This window comes from Colletotrichum aenigma, assembly GCF_013390185.1.
Source record: "Colletotrichum aenigma strain Cg56 chromosome Unknown KSG_Cg56_contig01, whole genome shotgun sequence".
NCBI classification, from domain to species: Eukaryota; Fungi; Ascomycota; class Sordariomycetes; order Glomerellales; family Glomerellaceae; genus Colletotrichum; species Colletotrichum aenigma.
The window spans coordinates 5,367,090-5,389,467 of NW_023500907.1; the positions used below are offsets into that span (position 1 = coordinate 5,367,090).

General features: G+C 55.2%; 10 protein-coding genes across 10 annotated transcripts; 4 read left to right on the forward strand and 6 right to left on the reverse strand.

Annotated features, from left to right (window-relative positions):
- Positions 1 to 2,040: 2,040 nt before the first annotated feature.
- CGCA056_v001415 (uncharacterized protein) lies at positions 2,041 to 5,476 on the reverse strand (the record flags this gene model as incomplete). The annotated part of the gene is made up of 4 exons (XM_037316675.1): positions 2,041 to 3,435; positions 3,484 to 4,816; positions 4,863 to 5,173; positions 5,225 to 5,476. The coding sequence occupies 4 exons, from the start codon at positions 5,474 to 5,476 to the stop codon at positions 2,041 to 2,043; spliced, it is 3,291 nt and encodes a 1,096-aa protein (XP_037185198.1).
- An 840-nt stretch (positions 5,477 to 6,316) lies between these two features.
- Positions 6,317 to 7,946, forward strand: pbn1 (the record flags this gene model as incomplete). Its single annotated transcript, XM_037316676.1, has 3 exons — positions 6,317 to 6,612; positions 6,663 to 6,723; positions 6,777 to 7,946. The coding sequence occupies 3 exons, from the start codon at positions 6,317 to 6,319 to the stop codon at positions 7,944 to 7,946; spliced, it is 1,527 nt and encodes a 508-aa protein (XP_037185337.1).
- Positions 7,947 to 8,315: 369 nt separating this feature from the next.
- Positions 8,316 to 9,316, forward strand: CGCA056_v001417 (uncharacterized protein; the record flags this gene model as incomplete). The annotated part of the gene is made up of 2 exons (XM_037316677.1): positions 8,316 to 8,587; positions 8,698 to 9,316. 2 exons carry the CDS (start codon positions 8,316 to 8,318, stop codon positions 9,314 to 9,316), a joined length of 891 nt encoding a protein of 296 aa, XP_037185336.1.
- Positions 9,317 to 9,353: 37 nt separating this feature from the next.
- On the reverse strand, positions 9,354 to 9,956 carry CGCA056_v001418 (uncharacterized protein; the record flags this gene model as incomplete). The annotated part of the gene is made up of 1 exon (XM_037316678.1): positions 9,354 to 9,956. One exon carries the CDS (start codon positions 9,954 to 9,956, stop codon positions 9,354 to 9,356), a length of 603 nt encoding a protein of 200 aa, XP_037185195.1.
- A 1,532-nt stretch (positions 9,957 to 11,488) lies between these two features.
- On the reverse strand, positions 11,489 to 12,660 carry CGCA056_v001419 (uncharacterized protein; the record flags this gene model as incomplete). Its single annotated transcript, XM_037316679.1, has 2 exons — positions 11,489 to 12,555; positions 12,615 to 12,660. 2 exons carry the CDS (start codon positions 12,658 to 12,660, stop codon positions 11,489 to 11,491), a joined length of 1,113 nt encoding a protein of 370 aa, XP_037185194.1.
- Positions 12,661 to 14,888: 2,228 nt separating this feature from the next.
- Positions 14,889 to 17,604, reverse strand: NUP82 (Nucleoporin NUP82; the record flags this gene model as incomplete). The annotated part of the gene is made up of 2 exons (XM_037316680.1): positions 14,889 to 17,207; positions 17,260 to 17,604. 2 exons carry the CDS (start codon positions 17,602 to 17,604, stop codon positions 14,889 to 14,891), a joined length of 2,664 nt encoding a protein of 887 aa, XP_037186318.1.
- A 789-nt stretch (positions 17,605 to 18,393) lies between these two features.
- Cbp20 (Nuclear cap-binding protein subunit 2) lies at positions 18,394 to 18,980 on the forward strand (the record flags this gene model as incomplete). Its single annotated transcript, XM_037316681.1, has 2 exons — positions 18,394 to 18,459; positions 18,522 to 18,980. 2 exons carry the CDS (start codon positions 18,394 to 18,396, stop codon positions 18,978 to 18,980), a joined length of 525 nt encoding a protein of 174 aa, XP_037186319.1.
- Positions 18,981 to 19,440: 460 nt separating this feature from the next.
- CGCA056_v001422 (54S ribosomal protein L31) lies at positions 19,441 to 19,861 on the reverse strand (the record flags this gene model as incomplete). Its single annotated transcript, XM_037316682.1, has 2 exons — positions 19,441 to 19,493; positions 19,582 to 19,861. 2 exons carry the CDS (start codon positions 19,859 to 19,861, stop codon positions 19,441 to 19,443), a joined length of 333 nt encoding a protein of 110 aa, XP_037186316.1.
- Positions 19,862 to 20,421: 560 nt separating this feature from the next.
- sedl-1 (putative trafficking protein particle complex subunit 2) lies at positions 20,422 to 20,990 on the forward strand (the record flags this gene model as incomplete). Its single annotated transcript, XM_037316683.1, has 2 exons — positions 20,422 to 20,606; positions 20,684 to 20,990. The coding sequence occupies 2 exons, from the start codon at positions 20,422 to 20,424 to the stop codon at positions 20,988 to 20,990; spliced, it is 492 nt and encodes a 163-aa protein (XP_037186317.1).
- Positions 20,991 to 21,442: 452 nt separating this feature from the next.
- On the reverse strand, positions 21,443 to 22,028 carry hH4-1-0 (Histone H4; the record flags this gene model as incomplete). The annotated part of the gene is made up of 3 exons (XM_037316684.1): positions 21,443 to 21,606; positions 21,662 to 21,799; positions 22,019 to 22,028. 3 exons carry the CDS (start codon positions 22,026 to 22,028, stop codon positions 21,443 to 21,445), a joined length of 312 nt encoding a protein of 103 aa, XP_037186314.1.
- Positions 22,029 to 22,378: the final 350 nt, after the last annotated feature.

Genomic DNA, 22,378 nt, shown 5'->3' on the forward strand with positions numbered 1-22,378 from the left:
GCAACTTGTAGATTTTTCTGGCAGGACCGTTGAGGCTGCGGGCTGCGGACTGCGCCACCCTTTGACGTGTCTCGAAAAGAAACATCAGTCCGGCCCCCAGGGCCCGGATGTTCGCTGAAGTGCTTTCTCTTCTGGACGACACTTGCGAGTCTTGAGGTGATGCTTGTCACAGACAACCGACCAAACCCAACACGCCGGCCACACTCACAACTCTCGCGTGCGCTGTCAGTTAACGGACGTTTTTGACACCCGGTCAGAGCAATTTGTCATTGATCATCTTGTCCCAAGGCCTCGTCTGCCCGCACACGGGATTGGTCAGTCGGGCCCTGACAGCTCGGCAGGAACATTGGACTTTGGGCTTGCATTCACCACACAGATGCTCTCTTCCAAGCGTTTCCTGCCCCGGACGTTCGTCCATGCCATGCGCTCTTCCCGCAAGAAGGCTGAGCAGACAGGACCCGTGGACACTAGACACCACACACACATACACATCAGACCAGGCACTCGAGACACGACAGCTGGCTGCCGTGCCTGGCGAAGTTTAGACTGAAGAGAGACTGAGCCGTGACTAACACTAAACGTTGTTGCCCCTTGGTGTGCACACTACTGCTTTCACCTGGGATGCAAAAACCTGCCAGATGAGCGAGGGGCCCGAGCAAGTCGCGTTGTGCTGTGCTGTAGTAGCCTCATTACCGCACCTAGCCCTATATCTGGCCTACCATGTATCCGTGATATAAACAAAACGGCACTTGGGAAAACGCGGCACGGCGGATCACCACAGATGAATTGGATCGATACTGTAACTGCCGCAAGCTACTAATCAATCTAGCCCTCAATTTTTCTGCCCTCCCCCTTTTTTTCCCCTTCAGACTTGCCCTCCTACTTCCTTGGACGGGAACGCAATGAATTGGCGGAGGATTTCCTCGAAGAGAAGGGAAGGACCCTGCGGCCGTCGGTTAAAGGGAAAATCGGTCCAGCTAGTTACAAGTGACTTTCCGCCCGTCGTAGGTAGACTTCTGCGTGTACTGCATAGTATTGTGTGTCTGGTTCTGTTGCCAGATTCTCTCAAATCCCGAGCGAAGAATGGATGACGTGATACCCGAGCATCCGGGAACAAGGAACAAAACCCAAGCTGCGAAAACAGAAGAAGGCAAAAGCAACAGAAAATCCAAAACGTCCCAAAAAGGGATGCGATTTCGCCAGTGATTTGACATTCCGTCGAGACGAACGGGCTACTCCAAGTGGATGTGATGTCTGTGTGTGTGTTGTGTGTGTGTGCGCGCCCGTCCGCCACCCCGTGTCTTCGGGATGTTTCTGTCTGGGGGCCGTTGTCAGGCGGAAAGAAGCATCTCTCGCGCACACGGGACGCGCGCGGGCGGCCGGTGGAAGGGACCCCCCCCTCCATCGCATTCTGCCTCTCCCAGGCGCAACTCTCATAGGTTGGTGGGAGGGTATCTCCCTGTCACGCAAGGGGAAGGAGCGAAGGAGGATGTGCGGACGGTGATGTATGTACTCGAGTATTTTCTCTTTGGGCGGGAAAAGGCTTCGTCAAGCAGGCTTTTTCGCTGTTGATGGCTATATCTCCAAACGAATATGCTACTCCCGCCCATCAGACGAAAGGGAAGAGGAAGGGTAGAACCCTACATACAACCTCAAGTGTGAAAAAGAGAAGACGAAGACGAAGATGCCAAGGTATAGGGCGTATATGATTGTCCCGATATTTTGTCCCGATGCAGTCCCTGTCCGGCTCCGAATACCCATCATCATCATCATCATCATCATCGCCAACGAAAGATGACCCGCCAACCTTACCCGGCCTGTACCCGAACTGTTGCGAACACCCGTCCACACCATCCATAACCCCAACCAAACCGTCCAGCCTTTGCCCTTGTGTGTGTGTGTGTATACCTACTGCCTCCCTGATCCCAAACCGAATGAACATGGTTACGGTCCTTTCAAATAGTGAAGAGACCAGACAACCCCTCCTTGTGGAATGAAGGACCAACTGAGATGAACCTCACGACGCCGCCCGCTCTAAACTCATGCTCGCCGCAGAACCTTGTTTAGGAAACCGCCCCGGCCCCTTTTGGGCGTTTCATCCCCCGTGGCGACTGATTGTCGTTGCTGCTGCTGCTGGTGATGGTGGTCCTTTGTCGTCCCGTCTTTTCCTCCGAGGCCCGGATCGCTCGCTAGTTGCGCATCTCCCCTGTTGATCTTCACGTACGAATCGTCCGAAGACGCCCCAGCCGCCGCCGCCGCCGCCGCCGCCGCCGCCGCTGCTGCCCCTGAGTCGAAGTAGCAGCCCTCGGCGGCAAGTTTCGACAATCCCGGTGAAGTGTCGTTGGTTGGAGGTGTCGTATACAGGGCAGTAGTAGCTGTGGGTGTCGCGGCAGAAGTAGCTATAGACGAGGCTTGGGCGGGTATTCCCTGCCGGATGTGAGAGAGGCCTCTGTCGAGGTACTCGACGAGCGGTGCCTTTGTGTCAAAACCAAACGTTGTGCCACAGTCCTTGTCGCCACCCGCTCTGTCACTTCGCGTGGCAGGAGAGCCTGATCCATCATCGGGCTGGACAGGGGCAGTGGTAGGGGCGGCAGCTGGCGTCACGGGTGCGGAGGAGGCGACGGCGGTAGGGACGCCGCTGCTGCCGTGGACGACGTCCAGGGCTTTGCGGTAGAGGTCCGGGACGCGACGCCGGAACTCGGCTTCGAGGTCTCGTTCATGCTCTTCCATGGCTCGCGCGCGGTCAGAGCTGGCTGTAGGGTTTGACGCCGAGGATGAGGGGTTCACCCGTCCCTCCTCGCTATCGATCTGAGTCAGCAGGTCATTGTATTGTAGCCGTCTCGCCGCGTCATCATCTTCTGACAGCGTGTCTGTTGTTTGTTTATGGGCGTCCCGGCGGAGTGCCAATTCCGTGCGGGCTGCCCTGGCTTCGTTGGTCATCTTGGAACTCTCGATGGAGTTGCTATACGAGACCGAAAATTCCTTGTAGTGGCCCTTGAGCACGAAACATCGGCCTGGCCAGCCCCAGCTCTTGAACTTTGCAAGGAGCACGTCGGCGACGGGACACTCCCATACGGAGTCGACGGCGCGGGCGTAGACAACCAAGCAGTGTGCCGATCTCCACTCCCCAAACTTCCGTCCGCTATCGTGGTCGGCGAAGGCACGCTCAATCATGTCAAAGGGGGCATCTTGAATGAATCTCAGGGGCGCGCGGAGGTTGATTGCACCGCGTATGTGAGACCTCTCGAATTCAGTCGGAGATCGGAGGTCAACCAACAGGATCCTACTTGGGGGAAGGATATCAATTATTTTGCTGAGATGATGAGGTAGAATCATCTGGGCTCCTTGAGACGCCACGGGGGCTAGATCATCAATTTTGAGATTCTGAAATTGCTGAGAGACGATGTCTCGTTCCCGTCGATGATGGAACCAAGCCTGAAAGGTCAGCATATGCTCATACACAACACACCGTAGAATACCCACCTCGACATGCCACAACTCAACGCCTAAGTTGGAAGCAACAAAGTTCTTTTCATCGTCATTTGGCAAAGGTTCCTGATCGTAGTATTGTTGAAGCAGCGTCTCAATATGCTGCGAGAACTTGGGTGGTTCGGGGATATCCTGGAACACAGTCCTCCGTGAACTCCTCTGTTGGTTTGGAATCATTGTTCTCGATGTGATCTCGGCAGATGTCTGAGAGGAAAACGAAAGCTGCCGCTGAAGACTGGCCAGGGATGCCGAGGAAGGTCCAGCTCTCAACAGCCCAGCAGGACCGCTCGTCGGCGATGACGACGGCGAGATAGCTTCGGTGGACGCCTGTTGCCTTGTGCCTATGTTCCGCCTAGAGGCTCCCCCCTCTCCGAGCGAATACGAACGCATGTCAGCCAGTTGCTGGCCAATCATGCTGCCATGGTCTATCGGGGCATAAGTGTAGGTGGTATCCGAGAAAAACGTCTTCATTGACGCTGAATCGGGCTGTTTCCTGTCGAGCGTTGCACGTGAGACTTCCACAGGCACTTCGACTTCTGCCTTGTCTTTCTGACCTCCCTGTAGCATCATGTTGTTTGACCTGATGAAGGCTATGAAGGAAGTCGCATGGTCCTCGGGCAACAGGTCCCAGACCATTACCGGCATCGACAGCAAAAGCAATGTGGAATGGCTTTTGAACACCCCTTGAACCTTAACGTACTTTGCCATTGCTGGGAAATTCGAGAGCCACTGTTCCCAGGCATTGAGATCCAGCTGTTGGTTATCCTCCAAAGCGAGGGAAATCATGACATGGGGCGTGTCCTCGTTCGGATCTTCTGATACCGGCGCCCCGGGCCCTCGACCACCTGTCAACTGATCCGGGTTATCGCTTCCGTTAGCGGTCGTGTCCTGAGGAGGCGAGGGTGGTCGAGCGTCCGGGGGAACAATCCGTGACATCTCGATACTGGGTGCTTTGTGATTTGTGGTCATCATGAAGTGGACTGGCGTTGACCTTGCCTCAAAGAGCTTGCCGTTGATAGTAATTGGTCTAGGATGTTTAAGACGAGCAAGAACCTCGGCATGAAGCATAGCGGCAGAAAAGATGCGTAGCCTCCATTCCTGCAGTACTTCGATGAGGGCGTTAGTGAAGGAGTAGCGACCTGGATCCGGGGCAATGGCGTCCCAGCTCGAGGCTGAGATGGTCTCGGTGATACTGTTGCCGTGGGGAAATGTAGCACTCGCAGCTCCAGCGCAGCAGTCAAGAAGAATGAGAACGTCAGAGGCAGAACGTTCCAGCAGAGTTTGAATAGCTGACCACTGCAGCCACGGAGAGTCGGGATTTCGTGTTCTAACTCAGGTTAGAACCATCTACTACAAGACTTCACGTCACTTACGCGCACCAGGTGCTTTGCCTGGACTCGTCTATCCTTGCGTGGCCGCCGTAGTAGACCAAGAAAAGCGTATCTTGGGCCTCGTGGTCTTTGATCAGCTTGCCGACTTGCATCATGAGCTCAAGATGTGAGTTTTCGGAAGGAATGGCGAAGATGTCCGTGTTAAAGGCGTAGTCCTCGCGGAGGCAACGCTCCAAGTCCTCCAGCTCGGGCAGCACGAAGAGGTCATCGGAGCCCCAATGAAGCAACAAGGCCTGGACCTTTTTATATCTCTGTGATGATCTGCCCCTGTTTGGAAATGCTCGGTTTGCAGACTAGGTGGACATCAGGAAGAGGCATTGCCAAGAGGGTTCACGGCGACTTACATCCTCTAAGGTCTGCACGAAGCTATCGAGATGTTTGACATGGTAGCTCACGCGACTTGTGTCGTGTGTGGCGGTCCGGGGTGCATCGCCGGAGCTGGATCCATACTGGCCATCACCAGCTTGTGAGTGTACTCTTCGCGACTGGTGAGTCGTGAATCTAGCACCTACAGTCGAGTCTGCACCACTGCTCACGCTGTTTCCATCGTACGGCCGGCGAGACCGGATGGTCACGTACGGCTGGTGGTCGCCCATGTTTGGCTGTGTCCCCTAGTGTTCGGTCGCAGTCCTTCTCCGTCTTCCCCTCTTTAAAGATTGGATGTAAGCGCCCGCAAATGCTGGGATATAGAGCGCGGGGTGTATTCGCTACTCGAGGTTGGTGGTTTGCATGGCAATTGTGATGTGAAAAGTGGTGTTCGCTATGAAGGCCGAAGGAGCCCAAAGGTCTTCGGTTTCAATACGTACGTCTGATGCATTGTCGGTGAGGATCGACAGATACCCCTCGGTCTCGAAAGAAGAGGGTGGACGTCGCCGGCGGTGTTTTCTGACGAGGCCTGGTTGTCTTCGGTCGGCATCTGGCGGGCTGAGGTGCATCCCACTTCGCGCCAGCGTCGGTAGCCAAAGTGGTTTAGCGCCTCCCAGACGCCGGTGACCTAATGAGGTCGATTGGCAGGGGTCTGTGCACCGTTGGTGCCGCTTTCTGCCACGTGCGCAGAGGTACTTGTGTGGCGCTGTGTGGCTAGGGAGGGAGCTTGGGCGCGTCCCGGCACTGAATGACCAGTGACATGCCGTTTGTACAGAGTTCAGCCACAAAACCTACTGGAGCTCAACCTGAGTCGCCCCCAATCTACTCCGTACGCTGTTGTGCACTCACCTCACTCTTTCGGTACCGAGGGAAGGTGTCCTCAGCAACGGGTCCGACGTCGATGCGGGTCCATCTGCGAGCTGCTCACACTCATACACGTTCTTGCCCTTCACATCACCGAGAGCCCACTTGACGGTGCTACCTTGAATCTAATCTGATCCAGTCGTCGTCGGAAGGACTTTTGTCAACACCACCTACCGGGATTTCTGCTTGGGGCACAGTCTATCAACATGCGTCAACGAATCACCTTCATCCATAAGCCCGGAAACGGAGTCCCCTTCGAAGCTCTCGAGGTTAGCGATGCCGGCGTCAAAGGCCCGGAGATTGAGGCCGTTCGCGAGGACAGAGTCACACTGGCTCTGGAGGAGCTTCCAGCCGAGCTCTCTCAGCTTCTGAGTGAGAGCCATGAGCTCCATATCCGATGGGTCACTCCTGAGACCTACGAGACTGTCACTCCCTTGAACTCAAGGGTGTCACCGGGCTTTCATCTGTTTTATACCCCCAAAAAGGAGGGGCAATGGGATGCGTGGGTATTTTTGTCATGTCATGAAAAGCTTTATACTAACGTGATCTCAGAGTCAAACTCTGTGAAGCTCTCGGCGATGCATTTGGGGCCAGCGGATGCTCTTCGTCAGAGGTACGTGATTGAATACGACTTGAGTATTATTTCTTCTACTAACATTCAAACAGTCATTCACGAGTCTTCCGAATGACAGATTCTCTCACTCCGCAGCTCTCCAATACTACGAGCCGCTGGACAACCTCACAAAGTTCATTCATTACACATCCGAGACGCTATGCCCAGCGTCAAACACGGCCTGCAAGTCCCGCGCCGAGGATCTCAAGACGGCGGCGTCCCTCGATATTTCATACGATACCATCTCGCACGCCCTCAAAGTCACGGCACAATGGCCGTACACTACCCATAAAATCGACGTCGCCTCAACACCAAAGCACAGGACCGAGGTCGGCATTCTCACCACCGACTCCTCCGCAAAGCCGGAGCCCCACGAGATCGGTATGACCGGCGGCCTGACCGTCCTCGGCGAACACTCGAAGCCCTCGCCCGTCCTCTTCAACGTGCCCGCACGGCATCGCCGTCATAACGAAGTAGCCGCGGGCTCTTCCTTCTCCGCCAAGTTCCTCGAGCCGACAGGCCTGCACCCCGCGCTGCACCTTACAGTCAGCTCTGCCCGGCCTCCCGTCGACGACGCTTACTGCGCCATCCACGCGCACTTCACACTCCCCAAGACCATCTTTGCGGACCGTTACCAGCTCGCAGACGACCTGTTCCTCCAATCCAAGAACCTCACCGCCTTGCGCTACTCCAGCTCGTCCGTCGACCTCGAGGCGCCAGCCTACGCGACCAAGCCGTGGGGCTCGGGCGTTCTCCTCGAGCTCGCACCCCCCACCGCCCAAGAACAGGACACCGAATGGACGGCCGAGATCCCGCTGCACCTGCGCTACCTCAAGCCAGCCGACGGCGGCTACACGGATCTCGAAGTCCCCCATCCAGCCGTGTTCTGGGCTTGCTCCTCGGAGGAAGGCACCAAGTTCCCCAGTAGCCCGTTCGAGCGCGTCAACCTGGGCTACGACGCGCTTTTCGGACCGCGAACCGTCTTCTGGCACGTAGAGCCGGTCGGCGCTTCGGCGGGCGGCGGCGGCGGCGGTAGTCGGCTTACGAGCTCCGTGCGCGTGCCGGTTTTGGAGGCCGGACAGGCGGGGTGGGTGCGGATGGGGACCGCGGGCGCTGTGACGCTGGGCTTCGCATGGGTTCTGTGGAGGCTCGTTGCCGCGTATTCCCGGACCGGATACGGCAAGGGTGCTGCTGCCAAGGCGGAGGAGAAAAAGACGCAGTAGCTTAAGCTGTTTTCCCGGTTTTTATCATGTTTTCCTTGCAGGATTTCCTTGGAATATCAACGTCGCATGATTGCTTAATTAAAATGACGATCCACCGAAGAAACATGTTCCGAGCTACAGTGTTGCGCCGGATCGGCACGGTAAGGTGACAGGACGGATGTGGCGGAGCCGACCACTGACGCGGCGCATCGGGACTTTATAGTGCCTACCTTGGGTGTGATGTAGTAGCAGCAGCTAGACCTGCTGGAGCTATGTAAGCGCCAACGTCAATCTCAAAAGTGAGCCGGTCTTTTTTTTCATTCACGTATAGGGGCCTATCTGGTCGATGAAGCTCTCTCGTCGCCGGGTTCCGCCGTCGATGCAGCAGACATGCTCACGTACATTGTCGCCCTCGTGGCGTTCGTCGTCTTCTTCTCCGACCCGCTTCTCCGGATGCTGTCCCCGTCCGGAAGCCGTCGCGTCGTCCGCACGCCGCGGCCGCCAATCAATGAGTCGCTGCTCGCAATCGAGCACCCCAACGCCACGGTACTATCGTGTCCACCAGACACCTACACGGTGCACATCTTTTCAAAGGAACCTTTGGTGTTGTACATTGAAGGGTTCGTCAGTCCGCACGAGAGGGCGCATCTTTTGGATGTTAGGTGAGACTCCATCCCTTGATTCATTCGCTTCACACATCGTCCCATGGCAAATTTCATGATGAAGTGTGAAATTGGCTATTGAGCTGGATAAGAAGCTAATGTCTAAAAAGTCAATCCCTGTTTGAGCCATCAACCATCACCCACGATGGTGCCGGCGTACAGCGCGACACGTCCATCAGGGAGTCCGAGGTGGCCATGATCCCACGCACCGACGGGGTCAGGTGCATCGAAGCCCGGGCCCGGTCGCTGCAAGGCTGGAGAGAGGAGCTGTGGATCGAGAGGCTGAGGACGCAGCGGTACGTCGAGGGAGGGCACTACTCGTACCATTTCGACTGGAGCTCGAACCGCGGGGGTTGGGGGCGGGTGAGCAGCATGATGGTCTGGGTCGATGCGCGCGGCGATGAGGACGGTGAAGAGCTGGTCGGGGGCGGCACCGAGTTCCCGCTGTTGAGCATCCCTGGGCAGAAGGAGCGGTGGTGTCGTTTCGTGGACTGCGAGAAGCGTGGAAAGACGGCGGCGGCGGCTGAGTCTGAGACAGGGGCCGATGTTGGCGGCGATGAAGACAAGGGGGTCGTTTTCAAGCCTGTCCCGGGGAATGCGGTGTACTGGGAGAATTTCCGCGCTGACGGGAGCGGAGCGGGTTACGAGGAGACGTGGCATGCCGGTCTGCCTGTCGAGAAGGGCATCAAGGTTGGCCTCAACATTTGGAGCACGGGAAGGATAGACTAGGTTGGCGATTCGCGCCACGAGAAATCGCAATGTATTATTAGATGATGGTGTAAGAATCAGACAACACAGACTTCGAAACCGAAAGGCTCTGCGTCACGGTCTTGACATGTTCAAAGATCTTACAGGCGGCCTGTTCTGGTGTCAACTCCGTGACGTCTAGTTCGAGCTCCAGATCCCCTCCAAAGCGAAACATCTGCTCGTCCTGCCTGATATCCTTCAGGATGTTGACATCTGTTAGTTTCCCGTTCGAAGCTCCACCCCGTCCGCTCCCGGTGACCCTCTTGATATTCTCTTCCAACTGACATTCCAGGGCGATGGGAATGAAAGGCAGGCCCCTCCTTTTGGCAGCGTCCTCATATTCTTGAGCAGCGGCGCTACCAAAGGGACTCGAGCATCGCGCGTCTGTGAATATATACGTTGTGTATTGATTTGAATCAGATGTGGCGATGGTAAGTAAGGTGTTACGGCGGTGGAAGGCTCTCATCAGGTTGTAGTCTGGATGGTCTCGGTCGATGCGGACGAGGTCGATGATGCGGTGGTTGTCCCACACCTCGCTTCCTGGGAAAAGCTTTGATAGCTCTCTGGCTATCGTGAGCTTCCCGACGCCGGGGTAGCCGTTGATGTAAATGTATTGAGACATCGTGATGGGTGGAGTTGTGTGCCAGTACATAAGTGAGGACGGTCTTTTCGCGCAAATAGTTCACATTCACGTTTTTCGAGATATGTTCAGGTAATGCACAAAGATCTACCCGGATGGACTATTTTTCAAATTTTGAACACTGACATGTTGCGAGTCACCGACTGTTTGTTTCTCCTGCGATCCGGGTACATGTTCCCCGCGGTGAGTCAACAGCCTGGGGCGGCTATGTTTTTCTCCCTTCAGCTTTCCGCAGCACGTACGAGCCGTCAGAGAAAGCCAAAGTTGCGTAGTTGAAAATAAAAACGCGTAGAAAAATATAACACGATGTAGTTAGAGATGACTTTTTTTTTCCCCGAAACTGTCTATGCGATTATACACTTCCTATACTATGAATATTTCCAAAACTATGAGTATTAGTATGAGAAGAGAATGAAAACAATAGAGTTAACAAGAATAAAAACCACGATATTAGAGTCAATAACAGCAGAAACGACACTAGAAATATCAGAAACATAGGCACTATACCACAGTCCAAGTAAGTGTCTTCAAATATTTTGGCGCTTCGCTGACTTGACTAACTGGTGATCGGTCGGCAAATATCACCACAAACCATGGACGTTACTATTGCATTCTTTAATTTCCTTCTTGCCGATGACTCGTAAGGGTTCCGAGAACTTGGATTCACTAGCGTGTGATGTGTGCCGTGATTCCTCGCATCTTGATTTGGTCTTGATCACATAATCCGGGATCCGAATCGGACGTTGTTCCAAAAACAAAAAAAATGAGGCGGACGATCGCCGTGGTTGGTCCGGAGAAGCCTCACCGGATCAGCGCCGATGCGCGAGAGAAATGCGTTGGTCGCCTCGTCTGACTACGTCGCCTCGTTAACGGATCCGTGGCCGGCCAATAGTACAACATGGATGCACGTCGACGATAACAATATTTCCACATGCGCATTGTTGTTCTCATGCAGCAACATGTGGCTTTCGTGAAGAATACGAAGTTCGATGCTGAAATATTGATAAGTGATACGACAATCTACCTAAACCCCTCTTGAACCAACCCGCTTTGCAAACCAGACATGACTACCTATCCTACACATTGCGCACAAACACCGTCCTCGCCAACACCAAATGACGTTTTAAGAAGTGAAGGTGATACCAGTCACAAGATGCTCTCCGTAGCCTTGCCTTATGCAACCTTGCCCATGCACCACGCCCTTTTTTTTGTAATCCGAACCAATGCGACAGACACCCTTGATAAACCCAATGCAAGGTAAGATGGTTGTAAACACAGATTCGAAGATAATTGGAGTCGATGTAGTGCCGGAGACTTGAAGCTTTGCATTCTCCCCCTGCTGCTTTTCTCATTCTCGGCCAAGGTCCGTTTCGCAGGCGTGAAGTCACGACAGTGACGGGGCTTCAAGGGAGGATCCAGCCATACAACGTCGGAACGACCGGACATGCTTTCGCGGCCGCAAACAGCCCCTGATCACGCCACACCATTTGTCACACCATGGGGACCTCCCCGAGTCAATGTTGACCATGGTGGTGCGTTGGTGGAGGAGGCGGGGGAGGTGGGACGATGCTGGCGTCGTGGTCGACTTCAATCTCGAACATGGGGATCTCGTCCGCCTTGAAGTACATGCTGAGGTCGTCGCCCGCAGAGGCAGAGATGGAGTACATGTCGTTGCCAAAGGCAACACGCCTCACCTTGGCACCGAGACCCCAAAGGCGTCCGGGCGTCATCTCCTGGGGAACAACGTTATCAAACGACTGCCAGTTGGCGCGGACGTGGGCGAGGGCCGTCCTCTGCATTGCGCGGTGGCTGGCTTGACAATGCTCGACGATCTTCTTCTCTCCGTGGCCTGTCCATCCGATGACGAGGCGGACGGGCTTGCCGGGCACCGACGGAGGTGGGGGCGGCGCGGAAATGGAGACAGTCCCCGGGGGTGGGGGCGCCATGGAAGGGGGACGCATTCCTGGTGGGAACCTGCCTGGGGGCGGCAGGGGAGGTGGAGGCCCTTGGCCGGGAGCGCGAGGATAGACGCGCGTGGGGGGGCCTCTCCAGCCAGGAGGTGGAGGGGGAGGCGCCGAGCTGTTGATGGGAACTGCCGGGATATAGGATGGACGTGCAACCGGGGGAGGCGGGCGCCTTCTCGGCAAGTCCTCCTCGGAGGAGCTATCTTCCTCAGAAGAGGAAACGGGCTTCTTGGACTTTTTCTTATTCTTGCGGCGGGAAGCCTTTGTCTTCTTGCGACGGGATGATGGGATCTCATCGTCTTCGCTCTCGGACGAGACAGCAGATAGAGAGATAACCTCATCCAGTGTCGAGGCTTCGCTGTCAGAGCTATCCGAGTCGTTCTTCGTGCCGCGAGGGAATCCGAAGCCATTCAGCTCAACAAACTGGAAGACTTCCTGAGCCGACTTGGTATGGAGTGTCTCGTAGGCGTCCTCGAGGTCGCGGCCTGTTGCTGAAAGAACCTCCTGGCGTTTGCCCTTATGCACCTTCACTGCGTAGATGGTGTACGACTTGTTGGGATGGCGTGAGGTATAGATGTCGATGAAGGCACTGCGGCCGGATATCAGACGCAAGTTATCTAAAGCAGTGTTGGCAGGTAAAATCTCGAAATTTCATTTAGCCGTGACGGAGACTTACCCATAATCTGCTCGCGCCAGGCGAGGCATAACGGGTTAGGTGCCATGGTCGACGAATTGGGACAACGAGTTGGTGGTATTGCTTCGCGTATGTCGTTCAGAAACACTATCATATGCAAGGTGGAACCGAAAGCTGTATAGACCATGCAGGAGGAGGAGGACAGGAGGGTGTAGGTCAAGCTGACATCTTATACAAGCCTGCCGAAGACGCCTCTCCTTTCCATCCGTCCCATCTCAAAAGGCTGGCATGTTTTTCATAGCTGCGAACAGTAGTGGCCCATGATTCAGCCAGGGCGGATAGATGAGGCGGGCAGGTAGGTGTAGCCTGATGTGTGCAACGTTGGTCTAAGACAGGTGTGATGAATATCCTACCTTAACAGAGGCATTCCACTGTGGCCCAGTCGACGAGGAAGAAGCTGATGCGCTATGACCCATCTGGTCTTCGGCTTGGCCAATGTACGGACAACCTGCAGATAAACAGCCTGCAAGGGGAATGGGGACGAAAAAAGAAGGTATATCGCCCGGGGTTGGAAGGGCCTTGGGCTGTGACTGGACGGAAACGGGAGAGCACAATAGCTGGAGGGGGCTGAGAAGCAAGGCCAAGGCATCAGTCCAATCAGGCTCTACAGATACCCATGGTATCAGAAATTTTGCTGCATGGTCATCCTTTCTTTTTGTTGGGTCTCCAGGGCTACTGTACCCTGCATATCTTGTCTTCACGATGTAGTTTTGAAATCTGAATGCGTGTGAGTGCGAGTATGGGCACCTGGAATTCCACTTTGCGGTCGACGCGGAGCCGCATATTTGCCGAAAGGATGACCGGCCGACCACGCTTTGAATCTGGCGTCAGTATAAAAACGGTCGTCCCAAATGTCTCTGCTGGCACGAGTAACGCTGGGCAAAATTCCACACAGCAGATCCTTCCGGCAGAGCCCGAACGCAGCCCAATCTCATCGTCGTGGCAGCTCGCGAGCCTCTCGTCCATTTTCGAAAACATCGGTTCCGTCCTCGTTTCCACGAAAACCCATTTTTCGTTTTCGGTAAATGCCGAGCAGCTGTCGTCATCTTCAGGCCGCACCGCCGTGACAGCCCTGTGGAGAGGATTGTCCGGATGCCTCGAGGCCCAAGTGAGACATCCCGCGCGTTGATGGTGGTGGTTACGCTCAGGTTGCGAGAGGGCAAGCGGCGTCATGACTTTTGGTACCAAAGCACTGAACTGAATGGGAAAAAAGCCCGGCGTAACAAGAACTGAGGTAGTTGATTTTGTGACCATCTGATGTTTAGTCGGGGAAAGCTTGGTGCGAGGGTATGCCTGGTAAAGTATGGGCGATCCCGCCCTGCGACGTACAGACAGGGAAGTTGCTGCCGCTACAGCTACAAATGGCAGGGGAGGTCCGAGATGAAAGTGTCAAGAACTGGCTGCGGTGCGCGTTTGGAAGACTAGAAGCGAGAAAGAAGCAAACTGCCAGACGTGCTTTGAAGGCAACGCTATGCACAACCTTTTTTTTCTCCCACGAGGACGACGAGGCCCGACCGCCACGTCTCAATCTCAATCAGTGGAACAATGCCCAAGGAAGCACTGCGTTGTTACGCCGCAGGTCGGAACTTGGTTGTGCCCTTCTACGCGTCCCGCACCGAGAGACATAGCAACGGCCGCGAATCCGGAACGACGCAACACAGTTGGGCATCAAAGTGGACGATTTTGGTGTTGGTGTGCAACCTAGCTGCAGAATGCAATATGCAGGCAAGACCGATGTCGATGTGATAGGTGAGATCAAACGAGGCGGGAGGCAAATTCGTTCAATTGGCCGACGCCTGCAGATAAGTCAGTCTAGAATCACACTGTCGATCTGGCACCCGACGATCAACTCAGACATGATCCTTCCGTCAACTTCAACGACCACCAGGCTCAAGGCTACGGGCGTATCTAGCCAGCATCTCCTTGCGATTGACGATACTAAGCAACTGGGCGCCACAGCCTCGACGACAATCGTTGCCCGAGTCAGTAGGTCTTCGCTTGGAATCGACTTTAAAGTCAGGTAACGGTGCTACTGAAACGAAAGCCCATGATGCTTCACCACATGGTTCGTCGCCCTGTGCGAAGTCAAAAACTGATGGCACCTGACCCTAGCTGCTTGCCCTGTGCTTCCTGGGGCTCAACCGCGATGTGACGAACTCATGTTGCTTTGAGCACACAACCTGAGACGATGTTTAACGTAACAAACGCATGGTATCCTGTCATCCTACCTATCTATCAACCCCGCGCTACCCCATTCTATGTCTGCAGACGCTCCAACCGCGAAGTGACAGCCTCGACTAAAGCCGTCTCACGCGACAGTAGACCCATGACCTGCTGAAGCTTGGCCTTACGGATCTCTGACGGGATCTTGAGCTCCGACGCCTTTGATGGCGACTCCTGGACATCAGTGCCGTCGGCTGGCTTCTGTACCCGCTCCACCTCGGCCACCAGTTCATCTCGTAACCGCTGCACGTCCTCGAAACGTTTCTTGAGCAATCTTTGTTGCTTGGCTCTCGGACTGTCCTCTGATGATCCCAGCACGCTGGCCTCCATGCTCTTGACTTCTTCCACAAACGCTCTTTCCTTGGCGCTGAGCTCTCGAGTTGCGGCCTTGCCGACGTATTTTCGGACACTCTCGAGCCTCTCATTCAACCGCTTTTGGCGATCCTGCGCGTCTGTGATGCGCCGCTCGAATCTGGCTTCGTCGCTTTCACCCTCCCCATCCTTGTCGTTGCCCGCAATCTTATCAATCTTCTCCTTGACCTCGTTGGCCTTCTGAATCTGATCACGAAGTTCATCTTGCAGAGTGCTGCAGCGGCGGAAGATCTCCGCCACGGCAGTACCAAGGCGGTAGGTATCCTCGCCCAGGATGCGATGAGCGTCTGTGAGAATTTGCAGAGTCACTGGAGACAAACGAATCTCTTGGTTTACGATTGTCTTGTGACGTGAGCTGCGAAGCCTATTGATGAGCTCTGGGAGGTCGGATTGCTGCTCAAAAGCATGAGACGGCTGGAAGGCTGGACGAGGCTCGTAGAAATCTAAAGGTTCCATCGTGACAGGCTTCTCTTCGTACGGCGTCTCATGGCGTATAGGGGTAAAATCGTCTTCGGGTGTCTCAAAAGTCAGAGCGACCGGTTCGTACGGGGTGGCCGACAAGAGGAAGTACCCGAGATCAGGGTCGCGTATGGCGGCGCTCGCGGCGAGGGGCACAGTGACATCGTTCGAGGACTGAGTGTAGAGTCGGTCCCGAATAGAGTTCTGTCCGTTGACGAGAAGGCCGAGACGGAAGTCTGAGCCTGCCTCCGACTCGCCTGAAAGCTCACCCTCAAGACGAAAGATCCAAGGAGACAGAGAGAGGAAGGTAATGCCGGCATGCGAAGTGACAAACATTGAGTACCGAGACATGACATCCGACGAGAATGTCGGCCAGGAGTCCTCCACCTTCATCTCGGTTGGTGCCATGGTGTCGACGCATTGAAAAGTCAGCAGACTGGGCAAATCGGCCGCCGACAGGAGACGTCCGAGTCTCGACTTGTTGCGTGGTGGCAGCCATTGAGCCTCGATCCCTTCCAGGTCTAGGTAGACTCGGACCTGGCCAGTCTTGGATAGCAAGCAGACGACGGACAGCGAAAGACCCTCCTGGTCCCCATCGTCAAAATCCAAGTCCTCGTCTTCGCCCATCATGAGGTCCTCCGTGTCAACCTTTTTACCGATGACCATGATATCGGTCAACGAGCTGTCGTAAAAGTCTTCGCTATCGGGATCGGCGATAAAGTCGAAGGGGCCTTGCAGCCGCGGTACAACACCGGGCCGGGAGGGGCGTGTATAGACTTCCACCGGCTGCTCGCCCGGTGCTGTGTCGATGACTTGCGGTTCCTGAGAGTCCAAGTCACCCATCCACTCGAGCTGTTGCTGGGCAAGGAGCTTGTCGATCTCCGAGACTGCTGGATCGTCTTCCAAAGCGGCCACCTTGGAGACAATGGACACAGACAGTGACGGAATCAGAGTTGGGGGCGGCGCCCACTTCTGGGGTAGGAGAGGGCAGAGAGCGTAGACATCACCCTCCCTCATGGCTACCCAAAGGGTCATGGGACTCCATCCTCCGGATCCACGGCCAGCAAAACAGGCCGATGCGACCTGCATCTCCAGAGAGTATTGCGAGAAGCTGGCATTCGTGGCCGCAGTGGACGCCGTGAAATCTTGATCAAGTGTTGTGCCATCGACGAGCTTCTTGAGGTCGATAGACAGAGTAGGAGAGTCAAAGGACCAGCGGTCGGTCATGGACAGCTCCCAAACACGGACAATGGCATCGGTGGTGACTGTGACCAAGCAGGATCCCTTGACGCCAAGCGGGTGCCAGATCGCCGAGGCGACCGACGCGCGCGAGGTGACGTGGGTAGTAGGCCCAAGTGTCCATATCTTCGGTCGCAGGGGACTAGTATCTTCGGCGGTGAGGTGGGATGAGTCGGGAACCACGCAAATGTGAACGGTGTGTGTCGTCACGATGGCGAGGTAGTCGGAGTTCGGGGAGATGACGAGCTGCCGGATGTCATCGGCGACGGGCGTCTTGATGGTCTGTCACGAGATGTTAGAGATTGATTCCAACGTCTTGGTATCCATAACCTACGCGGAAACCCTGCGCGGTGGCGGCCTCCTCGGTCGAGGGGATCGCATCCTCGAATGTTTGCGTCGACTCCTCTCGCTTGACACGGCTGCCCATGCGACGATGGCCATACTTTGTTGACCACTTCTCCTTCAGGTACGCTAAATCGCCCCATCGCAGCTCCTTGCCTACTGCGACAAAAACCTCGGTGCCTCTTCGAGCAATTGTCCGCCTCGGTCCGACAGTCTTCTTCTTTTTGTGATACGGCGACGGCGCGCTCAGCGCCTTGGAGTCGGTTGACGGCGCGAACAAGCTGTGGCCGGGGCCATGGGACAGCCACGGAGCCGTGTAGCTCTTAACTTTGGGCATTGCGTGGCTGTTACCCTTTTGGCGTGTCGGAAATATGTGTCTGCAGCTGCGCGCGATTTCGTGGGCCTTTCAGGGTCGCTGTCGAATACTGAGGTCGTCGGCCGACTTTTTCCAGACGTCTTTGATGGCTGATTGTTGAAATGTTCCTGGACAAAAATCCAGAGAGAGTCGCGGTTGCTGCAGCGAGACCCACTTTGAGCTCCGGGCTGACCCAGCACCTCTGTTCCGTGGCTGAGCCAATCACAGTTGCGCAAGCTTAAACTTACAACACGGTAATTCAGAACATCAGCCTGATGCTGCCTAACTAGAACGACGGACGATGTCTGAAGAGCAGAGAATTCCTGTAAGTTCCTTGAAGGAATTGGTTCTGAAAGAAGCCTTTTACGATGAGAAGTGAAAATGAACCAGAGGCCCCGGAAGACTATAATATTCTTACTAAAAGTTCTAAATCTCTGATCGAAGTGAAATGGTAACAGTAATAGACAGTTCGAGGATGTGCGAAAAGAAATTAAGTAATGACATAGCTATCCTCAACTTACTTCACCTGTGGTTAAAATCGGGAAGTAGGCCTTCGTTGTCACCCATGAGGTTGCATGCACGGACCACCAGATCCAGAGCACTCGAGGACTCTCGCGCAACTGGAGCCTGCCTCAGGTACCTCACCTCGTCAAGTACCTTGATCTCAGAGCCAATCTCAACCAGCAAAACTGTCGGCCAATCCTTCACATTGATCCGACCTGCGCAACACCAACCCAATTGCTATCTCCCACAACCCCACAAGCTGCAAAGATGCGGTACGGCGTAAGAAACACAGTAGAGCGTCTCGATAGGCCGAGCGCATACTACCACAGCAGGGTACGCCTTCTCACTCTTCCCTCGCACCATCTCCTATGCTAATACCAGCGCTCTCTCTCCAGAACAAGCGCAGAAGGAACGACCACCGCGACGACGAGGACTCTAGGCCAGCCGAACCCGCCGAGGACCCCCTTGCCCACGCCACGACGCTCTACGTCGGCAACCTCTCCTTCTACACGACCGAGGAGCAAGTGTACGAGCTCTTCTCCAAGTGCGGCGAGATCAAGCGTCTCGTCATGGGCCTCGACCGCTTCAACAAGACCCCCTGCGGCTTCTGCTTCGTCGAGTACTACACCCACCAGGACGCCCTCGACTGCATGAAGTACATTGGCGGCACCAAGCTCGACGAGCGCGTCATCCGCACCGACCTCGACCCCGGCTTCGAGGAGGGCCGCCAGTACGGCCGCGGCAAGAGCGGCGGGCAGGTGCGCGACGAGTACCGCGAGGATTACGACGAGGGCAGAGGCGGACTTGGAAGGGCCATCCAGGACCGCGGTGGAGAATATGACGAGGGACGGTAAGACGTGGTGCTGACACGGCAAACTGTGGCGCGCATATCTCTGAGAGAGAGAGAAGGCAGAGAGGGAGGAAGAGAAGATTAGAGATAAGAAAAGCATTGGGTTTTTTTGACATACCATATAGGCGGGTAAATATGCTTTCACGGGAACAGGATTCGGGATTCGATACCCTCAATTTGACATCATTCGGGACATGATTGGAGTTTGTGCTCGTTCTGAGCACGTGTGATTCTACATGGCTTTTGCAGCATACGCGGTTGTTCTTGAACCCACATACATGCATAATGTACAACAAGCAGCGAGAGCTCACGTCTTCGCTGTTCCCCGCGACAGAGCGTTGGCAGCAGCCAAGTGTGTAAAGGACCATACAAGCGCTCGCCTTCTCTGTCGACGACCCTCTGGTTTCCTCCCTTGACGTCCTCTCCATCCAAACAAAACATTCGGCATTCGTTTTCGTCGTCGTTTAGTATCCGGGAGGGTTCAATCTCTGAGAGACTCTCGTCCACTTGGGCAGCTCTGCAGACATCAAAAGTTAGCCATGCCACTTCCTCTGGAGACACCCCATTGCGGAACAACGAAGCAGGCTGGTTGGGAAGCAACATACTGTGAATGCCCTTGCGGTACCTCTTCTCCTTGCGGTCGAACATGGTGTACTTGTCCCTCGGCAGCATCTCCGCCTCGGTGGGCATCTCCGCCTTCCACCGCTCCACGGCGGCAACAGTCTCACCCTGCTTCGCCAGCGCCGCGTCCACCGTGGAGACGACGTCGTCGACGGCGCGCAGACGCAGCCTGTGCCTCCTCTTCTGGAACTTGGACAGCCTCCAGGGGATCTTCCAGAGCAGACCGCCCGACAGCGGCGAGGTGATGCGGAACGCCCCGAACATGATGTGTGTATATGTGTGTCTCCTGCCTACCACGGCGGTGACGGAGGTCTTCTGTCGGTGCTTAGCTAGCGTTCTCCGGATATTTCACAGGTAGGCCTTTCAATCGTACACGGTTCGCCGTGAATGAGTCGTCGTCGAGGGAGGGGGCGGGAGTCGAACAGCTCGAGAGCGTCAATTGTGCAAGCCAGACATTCGATTCTAGGAAATTTCGGAGCTCGCACCAAAAAGAGTGGGGCCAAATTGGCTGCCGCAGCGCAAGGTTCCCATTCGCGCGCGGAATTTCCCACTGGTCGTCGCAGCGCACCTGGGGGGAGGGGCCCCACCGCCCGTCCGCCCCGCGGGCCTACCTTAGCTGGCAGCTCTGGCCGGATGCTTCAGTGAGTTCGGTGAAGGAGCGCGAAAGGCCAGCGAGAAAGAGTATCCCGAATCGCTCGAGACCATCCTCACTCCACGACGAAAAACCCCCGAATACGATCAGGCCGTCTGCTTTGCGCCGCGGGTCTACAATCGAAATCCGCTCAGCGAGAGCACTGCAAAACTCACTGATGTCGCGGTGAACAATGTCGTACTACTTCGCCATCGTCGGCACGCAAGACAACCCGCTCTTCGAATATGAGTTCGGCACCTCCAAACAGGGCGGCGACGGCCAGTCGCGCTTCAACGAGCAGATTCGCCATCTGAACCAGTTCATCCTGCACAGCAGTCTGGACATCGTGGAGGAGGTCCAGTGGGCACAGGGTCAATTGTATGTCCAGGGAGGGATGGAGGCTTTTGGTGGTGATCATGCTCCTGGCACATGCTGACGATGGAATTTCTGCCTAGATACCTCAAGGTTGTCGACAAGTTCTTCAACAACTACGTCTCCTGTTTCGTGACGGCAGGCAACGTCAAGTTCCTCCTACTCCACCAGCCATCTGCACCTTCCAGCACCGCATCTTCACGATCATCAACAGCCATCGGCGCCAACCCGACGAGTCCTGCAACGGAGGAGGCGATCAAGAACTTTTTTCAGGAGGTGTATGAGAATTGGGTTAAAGCGATAATGAGCCCATTTTACAGGCTGAACATGGAGGTGAAGAGCCCAGTGTTTAGAGCAAGAGTCGCAGCGGCAGGAAGGAAATACTTGTAATACCTATCTAGACCAATATGGACAGAAGCATGATGCCAACGGGGATAGAGGCGAGAACACTCGGCGCAATGAGTGATCTGGGGTCCTGCAGCCTGCAGCCAGACTGAGGCACACGCGGTGGAGAACACAGGCGGCCCAGTTAAGGATATTCAGATATATAAACAATGAGACGCGTCACGATTCATACACAGTAGAATAGGTTTGGTATGTTCAAGTCACCATTTCGGTGTTGTTTCATTCAGACAAACGCGTCTGCCTATCGACGCCTCGAGTAGTATCATTCCCAGAGTCTCGTGATCCCCAACGCCTTAAATCAACGTGATGTATCCATATCCCATTACCGATGAGAAAGACCAATGAACCATCCGCGCCAAGCCTTGCCAAACGGCTTTCCCGGCTGCTTGATACCAAGAAGCTGCAAAACAAAGCTGGACCGTGTCGTGATGACACGCTTAACCACCGAAACCGTACAGGGTGCGGCCCTGGCGCTTGAGAGCGTAGACAACGTCCAGGGAGGTGACGGTCTTGCGCTTGGCGTGCTCAGTGTAGGTGACGGCGTCACGGATGACACCCTCGAGGAAGGACTTGAGGACACCACGGGTCTCCTCGTAGATCACTGGAGGGGTTGTTAGGCCTTGCTGTAGGTGCAGTGGAGAGAAAGAGGAACCTACTAGCAGAAATACGCTTGACACCGCCACGACGAGCAAGACGGCGGATAGCGGGCTTGGTGATACCCTGGATGTTGTCACGCAAAATCTTGCGGTGACGCTTGGCGCCGCCCTTTCCGAGGCCCTTGCCGCCCTTGCCGCCTGGAAGGATAGTCAGCACATTGTCCGAGATGCAATATAGTTGTGGTGATGACGCCGCTTGGTATCGACGCGACCTGGGATGCGTGGCGACGCGTCCAGGTGCGGTGGTGCATGCCGATGGGCCTCCGTAGGCACCCAACCGCGGGGTATACCACGGCACCTGGCGGCACCGAGCACCACGACGGTAACGATGGAAAAAGGAAGCAAAAGTTTACTTACGTCCAGTCATGTTGAAGTTGTTTGAGGTGGATAGTTAAGTAGATGTAGTTGTGTCTCGAAGACGAGATGTTGATGACGTTGTTTAGTGATGGATACGTTGGGGTGTGTGAGAAGAGGAGTGGAATTGGAGAGAAAGAGGGGGAGAGGAATAAATAAGGCGGTGCTGCAAGTCTGGGGGACGGGTTACTGATTGTGTGGTGCGCTGAGGTGCGGTGCGTGCGGTGGCAGCACAGGCAGGTCCGGATCAGTAGGCTAGTCCCAATTTGGACTTTGGAAAAATAGCGAAACGGTAAGGTCCCTATTTTTTGCCGCGTATTTTGCAAGTCACTTGCGGCCTGTTGCAAAGCGTTGTTTTAGCAG